Here is a 14,213-nt window from a genome sequence, read left to right as displayed (position 1 = left end):
CGGAGCGAAAAATCTTCCCTTGATTTCTTACGATAAATAAAAAGAATTTTTCGTAAGAGTATTATTAGCGATGTAGCGAGTCATCCGTCGCATGTTAACGAAGATGACAAGTTTAAAACGTAAAGCGGGGGGAAAAACGATAAAAACAAATTAGTGGGTTTCGGAGGTACTATTTTTGGCTTCTAGCACGATGTTAACTTTCATTAGCAACTGGCAAAATTACTTAAAAAGAATTTAATTATGCTTACATTTCGTTCAAGTACCTTTAAAAGGAAGTTTCATTCACGGCCTCCGTGGCGCAATCGGCTAGCGCGTTCGGCTGTTAACCGAAAGGTTGGTGGTTCGAGCCCACCCGGGGGCGAGCATTTTTTTTCTTTTTTCTATAATTTTTTCCTTCTTAAAATTCCCGTTTTAAACCGTAGAAAATGTCTACCGTCGTCGGTAATTACTCACTCATTAATTTATCCGAAACGGAGGTTTTTTTTAATCTCGTCTCTCCTTTCCTCTGTTAAAAATTCCAACTAGCAAATAAATTACGTCCAAGTTCCAAATTTGGAAGATTGATTATTTAACTATATAAATAATTTATTGATGTAATAAATATTTGTACGTTTAATTTAAATTTTAAATATCGCCATTTTACTACTTAAGTCTATATCGGGGGGGGAAACCAGATTGAATATATTTAGAGGTAGAGCAGGGGTAAAAATAGGGGGCGAAGTTAAAAAACTAGTAGGATCTAGTAGGAATATGTATAAAAATGGAAGCACGATAATTTCTGGGAGGGTACTTTGCGGTGAATGAAGACAAATCGTGATATGTATCTATCTCGCTGGTATCTTTTAGATTTTTAGTATCACAGTAATGACCAGGATCTATCCGATAAATCTGATAGTAATTAGAACGTAATAATCTGTCATTGGAGATGGATAACATCTTATCAATATTCCAACATGGCGGCGTAACAGCTCTTCATAACTCTTATCGCCGGGATTATGCGGGTTCTCCCCCCATTTTTTAAGTGTCGTTTCTGTAGTAAATGTTTTAACATCTGCATCAAAGGATACATAAGCCATTCTCCATGTTGTTTTTAGTCAATTAAACACGCAGGAATTTTGTATGTTTGTAAACACGCATACCGCTTATAGAACAGAGGGAGAGATATGGGGGAAAAAAAAGAAAAATTTTACATCTCGAGGGGGTACAATATTAAAATTGTGATAGAATGCATTCCAAAATGGCGTTCGGCCAAATATGAGGTGCCCCCCTGAGGGAGACGTACGAAAGGAATATGGCGCCAGGAAGTAGTGTCGCCACTGTGACATCTAAAAGGAAAAATCTCTATATCCTTCCAAGATATCTAGCAGGATAGAAGTATGGATTTAGAGGATAATTAGGATAAGAGGAAAACAAAGTTAATTGGAGCAAAACTTTTATCGTAAAACTTATACCCCGACCCCCCTCCGTAATAAATCCTCACCCGAGTTAAACTAATTATAAACTTATTAATCGCATTTAAATTTAACTGATTATTATCTATTAGAGTATTAATGTCTATAAAACACGACATCGGGCCCCTTAATAAAGCCTTCACGTGTAAATATCGCAGGCAGGGCTTTACATCAAACAATGGAATCTTAGTTATTCGGTAAGGGTTCTATAGTCGATATTTTATAAAATGCAACTCGTTAATTTTAAGTAAGGTACAATACATAATACTCTACTAATTAAGCATGTTTATTCGAGTTGCTGATAATATTTTACGTCTTGCAGCCTTAAAACAATAAAAAATGTAGGAAACCCATTTTATTGAGTTGCAAGACATTTAAATGTGATAGGGGTGTTTATGACTCATATACAATTGTGAAGTGTATAAATCAGGCTTTACAAATATGGCAAAAAACCTTGAAAATGTCGGAAAGTAAGCCGCAGATAAAAGCGGAAGAAAGCTACTACAAACTTTTATTAATACCCCAGTGGCAGGACCAATCTTAGATAATTGTTAATCTTATTGAAGTGGTACGTTTTTATCTACCTTCGAAGTTCAACCCCGGGATGATATACGCCTCCTCCACCCTTATTGCCATTAAGGAGTACGATAAGTTTGAAAATAACATCAGAGGGAGAATAAAAAGATATTAAATTCGTATTAAACTAGAGGGAAAAAATAATTTCGAGTGGCATTTTTTCTTTCAGAAAAAGGGACGATAAGAAGCTTATCATCCCCTTTATGCCATTCTATACGTCGGTTCGGTTTCGTGTCGTCGTAGGTTTTGCTAGTTAAATGGCTTCTTAATTTATAAAAAAAATAAAATAAAGTACAGTATAATTTCGAAGTTAACCCACGAGGAAGAGGAATTTGGACTAACAGCGAGTAGGCGTGCCATAATAAAAATAAAATAAGAAAATGTTAATAAAACATGAGCTGAATTAAAATTGTACGCCTCATTAGTAAAATCTAAGAAAAGAGGGTTAGAGTGGCACCAAATCGAAGGGTCAAAACAACTAACAAAAGTCAAAAACAAATAGATATTTGAACCCTGCGAGTCATTGGGCTTAACGATAAGACTGCCGCGTGCCCGGTCCCCACCCCTACTTTTTCCTTCCTTCCCAGGGCAGTTATCTGGCATCCCGGTCCCAACATCGGGCGACAGCACGACGCCCCACAGTGTCTTCGTTTCAAGTAATCAGCATTACTGCCCTAGGCTCCACCTTCGTTATTTGATTAGACAAACCAGTCCTGAGGCCGCTTTGGCCAACAGGGGGAGCGGCGGAGAGTAGAGAGAGAGAGAAGTGCACGAGCTGCAACACACACAAGTTAAGTTCAGTCAGACGGAGCTCCGCTTCGAGGTCGCACGTAGAAAAGTGGCAGAGGCGAGTTTAGGCATAGCGATGGTACTGTTTGGGGTGAGGTGAGACGATGAAGAACGAAAGCATTTAGTGAAAGTTCTAGCCTGACCCCACACAACATACACGCGGAGATGTGTCCCCAACTGACGAAGTATTTCAAAATTTTCGGCCTGTTTATGTGTTGCTGGATGGCAGTCGAAGGTGAGTGGTACTTTTTACATTTTTTTTCTTTTTTCAATGCGTACTTTGCTTGAAGGTTGATTATACTAAAGACTTATCTCGTGCCAATCGACCTTTGTTCTCGAATTTGATTCGATTAACAATTGTATACTTGTTCGAACGTCCTTCGTTTTTGTTATTTGTATATACATTGCGTGACGTAATTTGGTGATAAAGTTCGAAAAGTGACCCGTAAATAGCTGTAGCACGTTACACGTCTCGAAGTAGTGTGGCTCCATTCCTCGTCTCACCCGAAAATTTACACGTCATTCCCGTTAATCATTCTGTTAAGAAAGTTTTTACACGTGACACCGCGTTGACAATTTCCGACGGGAGTAGCGCGACAAAGCAGCACGTTTAAGTTCCAAGAAACGTTTAAACGAATTAATCGTCATAGTTGAAATGTAAGATTGGAACGGCAAGGGTTTGCGTGACATGTCGTCCTTGTTTTTAGTAGCCTGGAGGTTTTTCACTCAAGTCCGACCGCCTAATGGTTCTTTCTCAGCTGCCATTCTTTGTTCTGTCCGCTTTTCGACCAGTTTTTTCTTACAGGGGGTAAAGAGGTCCATGTGAAATTTTTTATGTACGCCATTCGTAATTACCATTATGTCGTGCCGAGCGGGTTGAGAAAGTTCTCGTAGAATGAAGACATTGACAATCTATTTTGTAGCTCCAGCATAGTTTAAAAAAATAATAATAATGAAAATTAGCTACATAATATATATCCTTCGAATAACAGTCAATGGCGTCTCGATTGCGCAACTGTTTTCTTAGAAATTCTTCAACTGTTCCTAAATATAACGCGACTGTTAAAAATTTTGACATTATGTACAATGTACAGTACACAAGCGCATTGAAAAAAAATACCGAGTATATAGAAATTTAGATCAATTTGTTGTCTTTTAAGTTTTTTCGAGCTTTTCAGGAAGTCGTACGGAGCGAATGTAACGCCCTTTATTGTATTCGGCACGTGCTGATGTATATACCTCCCCTGTACAATAGATGGTTGTACCAGACTCGAAGCACTCCCGCTGAGCTTGCACAAGGATTAAGCTTAGATCACTGTCCCCCTTTTCAAGTGGTAAGTTATTTACCTCAGGGTTAAGTTGCCGGTGACGTAACAATAGCCTCTTGTGTACGCTAAGCCCTAGGGGTCCTTTTATCCCTTTTACCAGGCCGGGATAGCTGAATAATGCGGTCAGTTTTGCACAGTGTGATGCTTAAAAAAAAAAGGTAAACTAGAAAGAAAAATGTCGTTTTATAATATTTTAGTCGGTGTCCTAACATTTTAATTTTGTTCTGCCTAATATTATTGGCGACACTAGAGGTGCCACATGGACTAGACTAGCTAGCTGACGTCAGAAACGCGATCAATGTCTTTGGTTCCCCTAAATCCCCTCCTCCCCTTCTAGAACCACAATCTCTCATGCTGAATGCCAAAAATGTTTTATGAATAGATTTTTGAATTTTTTTCCCTTTATATGTGTATGTATGTATATATAGAAGATATTATTTTTTACTGAAGAAATGCGAGTTGTGATTTATGAATGCCCTCTCTGTTCTCAGCGAATTGCGCGGTTTTTTCCCCCAGTATAATATTTTTAATTGCTTTTAACATAAGCCGCTTTAAGTGTACAACTGTAAGAATATGGCCACTGTCATAAAATTATGGAACGGGCACTCTACAGCTCTGCATTCTACGGTTGCGTGCAACTTTGTTCCTTTCTTCTGCGAGTTCAATCGAAATAAAAATAGTTTCGTGGATGCCCTTCAACAATTTCTACGTAACTGCTGATTGCCCACCTGTTAACACATAGCGACAGGTCAATCACACTCTAGAGCATTCGATTGTGTTGCAAGCAATAAATCTACCGAAACAACACCCGCTTCGTCTGAATTATTTGTGTCACCATTTAAATGCCAAGAAAAAATGGACATAAACATGTTTATGAATCGAATAATCTTGAAATAAATGGTTTTATTTAGTCTTCAGACTTATGAAACACGAGATAAGTCGAGATAGCATCGTCCGGAATTGCCGAATATATCTTGGAAAAAATATGATAAAAAAAAATAAGAGGCAATTATCCTTTTATGATCCTCCTATATAACTACGAACGACCTCTGGACCCACAGTTTGGTAATTTGACCGACGTCAGCTTCAGCTTGAGGTAATGAGGCAATGCGTGAGGTCTTGGACGTCCTTTCGACATTTTGTTTGTTTGCCATCACCGACCTTAACCAGATGGCCTATAAGCAGCACTCTTTAACAAACCAATTCGCTTGAATTTTCGAAAGTAAATAATCTAATTGACAGTAATCTGGCGCCCGTAACCAATTTAGTTCGCATTTTTGTAGTGAAAAGCGAGGTAATCCACTTGAAATATTTGATTTTAGTGCTTTCTAATAGGCGTAAAGCGTGAATCCGTCGCCAGGAATTTCGACTTTGTGTGTGTATGAGAATATAATCGCGGAGGACGGCGCGATTTTTTAATTTTCTATTTTTAAACTCTAATCGGGTTCCTCTAGGACAATCAACCTTCGCGATACAATCAGTTTCGATCGTGCGCTGCCAAAGTTTTTAGTGACAATTCAAAGCGTGTTTCTAAATTTCGGTGTTATTACTATTCCCGCGCCGTTTTCTGCCAGCTGACGTCGATATCATTTACGAATTTCACTCGATATCCGCGGATACGGGCCCCTAATTACAGATCCTACCGTAGCGAGCTGTTGCAATTAGTATCCCACTCGCGTATACCAGTCATATCACGGCCAGCTTTGCCAAGAATTTTTCCTTTTTTCACCCCGCCGGGTATATGCTAACAGAAACGAAGGGGGATCCCATCTAGTTTCCCACCGCCCGCTGGGGGCGCTGACGGAGACAAATGGTGACGTGCTGCCGGTTGAGAATCTTACCCGCCTACCCTATCCCGGCTTACCTGTCTGTACGTTGACTTCGCGGTGTTGTGACAGCTCGCATTTTTCTCCTATTCATTTATGATACTTGTTACTCTCTAAATGTTACATCCCTACAAGAGGCGTAATTTTTTATACAAAAAAAGAGAAGGAAGCCATCTTCAATGTGCCCATTGTTAATTTTTAAACGTAACTAATGTATTTATATACGATCTTTTGTTGTCGATCTTTCTTAATCCCCGAATGCCATTCTAACCTGTAGGTTTTGTTGGTACGCTTCCAGAATTGTGCGGAGTAACGACTCCAAACATCGCTGTAAATTGTGGCAGAGGAAAGGGTACCAACGTCTCCAGCGATTCTTTGATACTTCGAACTTTATAAATATCTTGATTAAGTGCCGTTAGTGCCACGGAATGCCCTACAATCCGTCTAATGGACACGACTCCGTTTCAATCCGCCGGTACCTACACAAAACCGAAAGAAATCAAAACATAATCCGATCTGCCTTCAGGATTTGTTCAGATGACTTTCCATCCTTCAACAGTTTAGTGATCTGTTAGTGACCCTCCTCCATCTGTAGCCGACTTACTGTCGTCATTCTAATGGACGCCAAAGTCGTTCGACCATACAAAAATACAGTACATTGGACTGTCTCCAGGACTTATGTATCCCAAAAGTCTGAGAACTAAATCCTTTCCGCGTAGGAAAAAAATAAAATAAAATAAAGAAACATTTCGATGTGGATCGTTTAGTAACGACATACAAAACTTCGCCAAGTGTATCATTTAAAAATGGTTAATGAAAATCTTTCTTCTGCATTGTCAAAATTCCATCAACACTATTTACGAGCCCCGTCTATTGTTTATTTGTTTGTTAAGTGTATAAAAATAATGAAATTTGGCATTTAGATCATATAAAGTAGCGCATTCACGCGTGCAATATAAAATAAAAAAGATTTGTGGGGGCTTAGAATAGTTCTGGTTCTACTTTTCTAGATTACTTTCTTTCTTTCTTTTTTTCTTTTTTTTTTTTTGAGGCATTCCTTCGAGAAATTCCTACACTTTTTACAGCAATCTATCAAAGATCTTTAGCATTTTTTTCTGTATATTTTTTTCGGTTGTGAATAGTGTATAAGGAAGCCATATCGCAGGTAATAAACGGAAGCCAAACTGTTTGATTCCATCGCTAGTTTCTGACTCCAAACCAGCATTAACTCTAGCATCTCAGAGGCCAGCGACTTCATCTTTTATAATACAACCGCTCGCCAGATGTAGCCCGGAGCTATGTTGTCGGCAAATGCCACCTATAATTCACGCCGCCAAACATGTTATCTCGTCTATGACTCGTGGAATCACGTAAGTTTGCGTGACACGCTCGCCAACAGTGCCCCTCCAGTTCGACTCGTTTTTTTCCTTCCTCCTCCTCCTCTCGAGCCCCCGTCTCGAATACTTCTCTACGTCATTTCCTGTCTTTCCAAAGACTTCAAAATGCCATTTAAATGTTATTCTTATAATTTAGTAAGCAAATTGCGTACGACAGAACCGTAACCGAAATGTGATAAATGAGAGTGAAGGATAATCATTTTCTCCAGCTGTCATTTACCTGGCTATTTGTCGCCTGTTTGCCTGTCGTTTAAGGCTTGACCCGTACCGACATTTGGCATTATATTATGTCAGAATGGCATAGAATATCGCCTACCACCTGTACAGGAATTCATCACAGCTGACAAACTTAACAGCGCTTAACAATGCCACTTCGGTAAACTTATTTTTTGATTTACCGCGTGTACGTTTCATAATTCTACAGATTAATCCCACACGTAATGTATTCACTAAGTTCCCCCCTCCTTTACTTACAAATATGTCATTTAATAATATTTTTATTCCATATTTTTTGGTAGATTCGCTCAGATAGCCCGCGGGGTGGATCGATCCATTAATTCTTTTCTACTATAAATGTGTCAGTTAAAATATTTTTTTGCACTCGATTTGCATATATTTATATTTTTGACTAGTTATTTCCCTCCACTAGATGAAACTCGTTTCATTTTTTTCCTGTTATAAATATTCAAGTATAATATTATATTTTTATCCCTCGTAATTACAACTTTCTGGTCATTTTTCAGAGCCTCGTTACTTGAAGTTGATTACCTAAATTTTTGTACGAATTATTTTATTCGTTATATTTTGATCAGTTAAATTAATTCCTTTTATTGTAAACACATCGATTACTCGATTACAAATTTAAATTCTATTTTAACCAGCCTTTATTACCAGCCTTTGTCGGTTGAAACTGATTTGTTAATTCATTCAATTACAAATACGTCATCTACTCGATTACAAATTCAAATTCGTTTCGACCAATTACGAAGATCCATCGGTTATAACGTAACCGATTTGCTCAAACGGTTACGAGCGCGTTTATAACCGAATAAAATGTAAATTTATAATTAAAAAATGCATAAAAATAGAAACAAAAATCCCGTTACGCAGCCGTACAAATAAAAATGGAACACAGTTATTGTAGAAAGCGTTTAAGAAATGGCACATTACATTACATATTCACGTCTCTTGTTAAGTAACGATTACAATGTATCTCGAGAGAGTGTTAAGTAACGACGACAGCGTAACCTAGAGACTAATTAAGCATAAAAATAATTAAACGTCGAATAAATTCAACCAAATGCTATCAAACCAGTTCGTCTTTCGATCTTTAAAACTAATGTTATCAAATAGTAAAATTTCAAATTGTTCGGCCATTGTCGGCCATCTTTTCTTCTTCATCTCGTGTTGACATTCTTCGCGTGCCCCTCCCAAATTTTCTCTTCCCCCTCGCAACCTCGAATTTGGACCGCGCCCGTCGGGTCACTAACCAATTAAGGGTCGTTATCTCGGACAACTGGTTAAGAGCGGTGCCGTTTCCTTCTTTTTCGCTAAAATACGATCCCTTTAGGATAAGACGAAATCTGGATTTTACGAAAAGTCGGTTATCGACTTTAAAAATCGCCGATTGTTTAAATGGGGGAAGGGAAGGATCGTGTTTCTTTGCCTTATTTGGTTGTTTAGTAAAGATGTTTATCGGGAGAGTGGACGAGTTGCACCAGTTCGTTTTCACTCGCCGCCAACCCCCCTGCGGCTATGTGAAAATTATAGCAAATTACGCGAGTTCGACGCCATGTTTCTTAGACCGACCTGTCGTAAGCGCCTTACTGGCCGTAAAATGGAGGTTGGTCTTCGAGTATTTTTCGTGCCGCTTGAGCTCGAATACAATGCACAGTGCTTCTAATCTATATGCGCAATAATGAGTTACATTGATATTGCATCAAGCGGGATGTAGAATAGAATAATGCTTCCTATGTTAAAAGATCAAATTTCACCACATCTGAGTGCTGGAGATAAGCATCTCGAATCGACTCTAGGCCTCTTATCTCTTCCGGGACGGCTTCTGTCCATTTTACCCTCCTTCTCTCTTCTGGTATGATTGAGACTTAATATGAACTGGGGCTTTGAAGGATGCCAACGAAGATGGAATGACTCAGAGCTACGTCATTGTTCTCGTGTAATTTTGCTGCAAGAAAAAAAAAATGGTAGCGGGTCTTATCCCTGTTTATCTAATTGAATTCTTCGGTTGTGTTTCGTTTATTTTATTTTAATTTCTTCTGAATGGCGATTGTCAGCACCCTAAAATATAATTAGGAGACCTTTCGGAGATGGTGTAAATACAATTAATGGCGTTTTATAAGTGATTTCGATGATGATATTTTATGAAATTTAACACTTGAAGCTTTGGAGAAGGCGATAAGTGCTCTTGTTGACAAGGGCTTATTCGGTGCCTAATGTTTGGTAGCGAACCTGTTCCAATACTTTAAACACTTCTAAGTTACGACTTCCTTCGAGAAGTAACTCTCTTGTTACAATCTTCACGAAATTATCTGTTAGTTGATCGTAAAAAAAAAGTCACTGCAAACGACACGCGAGGACGTCACGCATCCGATGACGTTCCACGTATACAACTTCCGACTCTATCTCTGTAAAGGGTGGCTCGGAATAGGGTATAAATTAGAAAATTTCACGCGATCGATTAAAAAAAAGAATGATAGATTTACGTTTGTTCTCCGAGACGTGCAAACACACGTACCAATAATGACATTAAAATGACCCACTAACCCCTAGATCGAGATAATGACTTTAACGGACATACAGACAATAGGTATTCTCCCGAAGTAAAAAAAAAAAGTCTCCCGTAATAGCCATAATTAATGTCGAAGTCAAGGTGAAGAAAAAAAAACCAGGTGAGTCGGGAACCCCGAGCTAAGTTGTTAGCAAGCCACTCGCCGGTAATTTTACCTTGGGGTAGAGAAATTGTACGTAATGGGAAATAAATAACAGCGTCTCTCTACTTCTCCCCCCCATAAAATTACAGCAGTTCCTGGTTCTCCTTCGAACAGGGACACCCTTTCATTAGCAATGCCGGCGACCCGACCCTCAATTCCAAACTTTAAGTGATGTGTAGAGTTTAGGGATATATTCACGAAATCGTATCTGAAAATGTGTGTATTTTTATACGGGAAAGGGGGTTTCCTCGCTCACCGAAAATGTTTTACGTATCTTCACGATCTTTCGAACGTGCTCGAGTACCAACTTTGGAAGACGTCACAAACTCTATTCTTTGCTCGAGTACTTGGAATTGTTGTTGTGTCCCGGTTTAGAGTTTTTGTCCCCCTATACTGGTGACATTTCCACCAATTTGCGAAATTGAAAAGAAATTGCTCGGCAGCCATGCGAAATAATTACCATCTTTTCCCCTATGCTTTCGGGAGGGCAGGTGCCCCATTTTGGGATGGGCTTGCGGGCCTTCCGAGACGGACAAGGGAGAATTTAATAACAGTAATAAAGGTAGCTACGTCCTGGTCGAAGTCATCGAAGAATTTGGGCGTGATTAGACGGCATTTTCGATCCGGAAATGGCTAATATAATTCTTGGAATTTCAAAAAAAAAAATTAGTCCATTCCCGTGAAAGTTAAATTTGTCTAAAGGCACGCGACAATGTGGATTTCACCATTAACTCTTTAATGAGTTTATATAATTAACTCAATTAGTGTCTTTTCTCTTTGCATATTTATCAGTAAAGTGTCTTCATTAGTGTATAAATTCTCGACATTATTGGGGATGTGTGATAATGTGATAATGAAAACACGCGTAACGACAATACCTTACTAAACAGGCCAACATGCAAATGACATTAACAAAAACAAAATCTGTATTATAGGAGTTGGTTCGGATCTCTGTTACTGCTTATACACGTGTTTATTAACAATTGTTTGATCTTATACTGTATACTAAAGCATGTAATAGGTGCTCGACATCTTTCCTAAATTCCGACTACCCTACTAATTTCCCAAATGGCAAATTACCTTACGCGTATATAAATAAAAAAAGGGGGATATTTGTAATTCGAAACGTTTGTGTAATCGAAACTCCTATATAAACAACCAGGACACGATCTTTTTATCAATTATTAAAGAATCTTGCTATCGGTATGTATGGTATGAGCTTTTCCTTAAAGAGGGCACGCGATATATTAATGCACCTCCCAACTAAATACCAGAATTGGGCACGAAATTCTCCTTCAATCAGATTGCTAAGTATCGGGATAGGGAGAGAGGGAAGGGGGAAAGTCGAACATTTTCCCGCATGCCACCATAGTGTAAATAATCAACTAAGGGTCTAGATATATTAACCCTTGATCTTTTGACTCGTTTTGATCCCTAAACCCACGCTAACCGCCTGCACAGAGTTAAGAAGAGTAGACGGCGTTGATGAGATGAAGTAACGTGATCCATGTGAATGTTCAGACTTTGGCCTCATTTCTGATATGATAAAGGACTTTCCCCTTACACTTTCTTAGCACTCTCTCAGATACTAAACCCAACATTCGTAAATAACTGTGAAGTGGGACGAGTTAATGGGGGGTGGCAAACGATACAAAAATTCTTCTGAAAAAAAAATGTATAGCCAGATATCGACTAGAAATGCAGAATTTATTATTTATTTATTTATTTAATAACATTCCCAAGCCGCCCGCCTGTCTGACGATGATATTTCCTTTCAGACAGGGACACTGCCCACAATCGTCTTGGAAATCCATTTTTGTATTGCCTATTTTCGATTCCTCATTAATCACGTAATTCTCGTATATTCCCCATTATGTATTTACGATTATGTAGTGTTTACAGTATAAAAATATTATTTTTTAATAGCATTTCAACCCCCCATTTTTTACTATCGAAAATTGTTTTCGCATTTCTGAAATTTATTGCCGTCGTTACGAGGAGGGGAATACATATTTAAAATGTTCATTCACGTGATCGTATCGGTCACGTGTCTAGTCTGACTGACTGTCGCCAAAGCTTCCTGGGAGACTCACCGTCTACTCTTAGCAGACGATGCAGTTCCTATTCTGTCCTTGAAATAGTGGCGAAACAATGTTATTAAATGCAGAAAACAGCTTGTGAGCATTCTAAATTTATCCGAAATGATTTGTTTTTTAATTACGCAACCCCGCGTTATCACTGATAATCATCCAGACGCCGGTAGATGTACTGTACGTGAATATCAATCATACGGCAATGGACAAAACGGGTGTACAAGCCTGTCGACTAGACCTTGCTGTACTAAATTTGCTCTCACCCTTTTTTTTTACAGGTGATATCCGATGTTACTGCAACCTTCCGCTGTGTGTAGTCACCGGTTACATGTGTAAATCAACACTGAATGCATGCTACACCGAGCATTTTAGCTACAGTAGTGACCTTTCTCGTTCGCGTCACGGTTGTTTAGATCAGTTACGTCACGAGAAACGAACCCAATGTGCCAAAAGGGGAGTAGATGCAGCTGCAGCGACGACCTCCAATCCGTCCATTTTATGCTGTACCGAAGATATGTGTAATTATGTCAGCAGCATGGACATTAATATTCAAGTGCACACCAGATCCAACTCTAGTAGGGTTGCAGGTGAGTAGAATACATATACGCGTACGTAATCGTATTATCGTTGACCCCTTTTCTCTTCCAACTAAAATAATCACTTCTCGGCAGGTATATATGACTACAACAACATTGCCAAAACACGCAGAGAGCTAGCCCTTCAACAGGACGTCTGGTTTCGTGCAGCCGTCATAGCCGTTCCTATAGCTGGAAGCTTCATCCTCATACTTCTAGTGTTGGTAGCTGTACGCATGCTCCGTCGGGATAGCAAGAGACATCGCCAGTTCCTAGAACTGAGGAGGCAGAGAAGGATGCTTTTATTAAATGACCAGAGAAGGAACAAGGCCGTAGGAATGTATCTAACAGCACCCACATGGGATAAAGATTACGTATACGAGAAACCATTAAACTCTTCCTTTCTCCTATGGACAAAATGGACGCCCAATAAACAAGCGGATTTCGTCTAGAGAGAGGGGGGAAAACACTACTTTTCATTTCCAAAAAACCGAATTTCCGTTTCGTACATCCGGCAGGTGCTTCCTGCCACGCTACCTTTTTTTTTCCGTCTCGATCTCTATGGGGTGGGAAGATGATAATAAAAAAGGAAGTGCATACAACTGATCGATCAAGTGGGCCAGTTTTACAATATTGTAAGAAGACAAAGAAAACGGAAATGATAATAAACTAGTCATGCTCTTCGAGTCCGAATTTCCAGAAGAGTAACGTTAAAAGTATTCCTGAGTGGTAGAATTCTGCAAGATTTTTTTTATGGTCACTTTTCTTTAATGTAACATGACGAAGGTGTGCGCCTTTCTGCGCGCGCTTGGGTGCTCGTGTGTGTGTAGTACGATGAGGTATGAGAACTGGGTTAATGATATATTTTATTTTTTTTCCGTACTTACGGATTTGTAATGATAAGAGAAAGAAAGGTCAGCGTTCTTTAATACCTCTTGTTTAACGTGAGGTGCTAAATTTACATTGTAAATAAATATTGTATCTACAATATTTAGATTGCTATAAGCAGTTACTGTCATATATTGTTCATTTGTTTATAAACAATTGGAAAAATATCCTTGTACGATATTTTACTAACGATATATATATATATATTATATATATATAAAAAGACTTCTATTTATTGAATTTTGAATATTTGAATTCTGTTGTGTGATTTCTTTTAGAATTTTTCGCACACCCAACTCTTCTGTAACGTTTAAATCACTCGACTACTTTCAGGTACTG

General features: G+C 38.8%; 1 protein-coding gene and 1 non-coding gene across 2 annotated transcripts; both read left to right on the top strand.

The window, feature by feature from the left end:
* The first annotated feature begins 287 nt into the window (after positions 1-287).
* Positions 288-361, top strand: TRNAN-GUU (transfer RNA asparagine (anticodon GUU)). Its single transcript has one exon. It is a non-coding gene; the product is annotated as a tRNA-Asn (tRNA).
* Positions 362-2,727: 2,366 nt separating this feature from the next.
* On the top strand, positions 2,728-14,041 carry LOC136987453 (BMP and activin membrane-bound inhibitor homolog). Its single transcript, XM_067285191.1, has 3 exons — positions 2,728-3,051; positions 12,690-12,998; positions 13,083-14,041. Exons 1-3 carry the CDS (start codon positions 2,982-2,984, stop codon positions 13,436-13,438), a joined length of 735 nt encoding a protein of 244 aa, XP_067141292.1. The 5' UTR covers positions 2,728-2,981; the 3' UTR covers positions 13,439-14,041.
* Positions 14,042-14,213: the final 172 nt, after the last annotated feature.

Source organism: Centruroides vittatus, unplaced genomic scaffold (assembly GCF_030686945.1).
Source record: "Centruroides vittatus isolate TY-2023 unplaced genomic scaffold, ASM3068694v2 scaffold_211, whole genome shotgun sequence".
In the NCBI taxonomy this organism is placed as follows: domain Eukaryota; kingdom Metazoa; phylum Arthropoda; class Arachnida; order Scorpiones; family Buthidae; genus Centruroides; species Centruroides vittatus.
This window is presented reverse-complemented; position numbering and strand designations above follow the sequence as displayed.

Bases quoted from the DNA above. Each gene is read 5' to 3' on its own strand.
- LOC136987453 (XM_067285191.1), top strand. From the start codon at position 2,982: ATGTGTCCCCAACTGACGAAGTATTTCAAAATTTTCGGCCTGTTTATG. The intron at 3,052-12,689 runs GTGAGTGGTACT...TTTTTTTTACAG, and splicing joins TTGCTGGATGGCAGTCGAAG to GTGATATCCGATGTTACTGC. The intron at 12,999-13,082 runs GTGAGTAGAATA...ACTTCTCGGCAG, and splicing joins CAACTCTAGTAGGGTTGCAG to GTATATATGACTACAACAAC.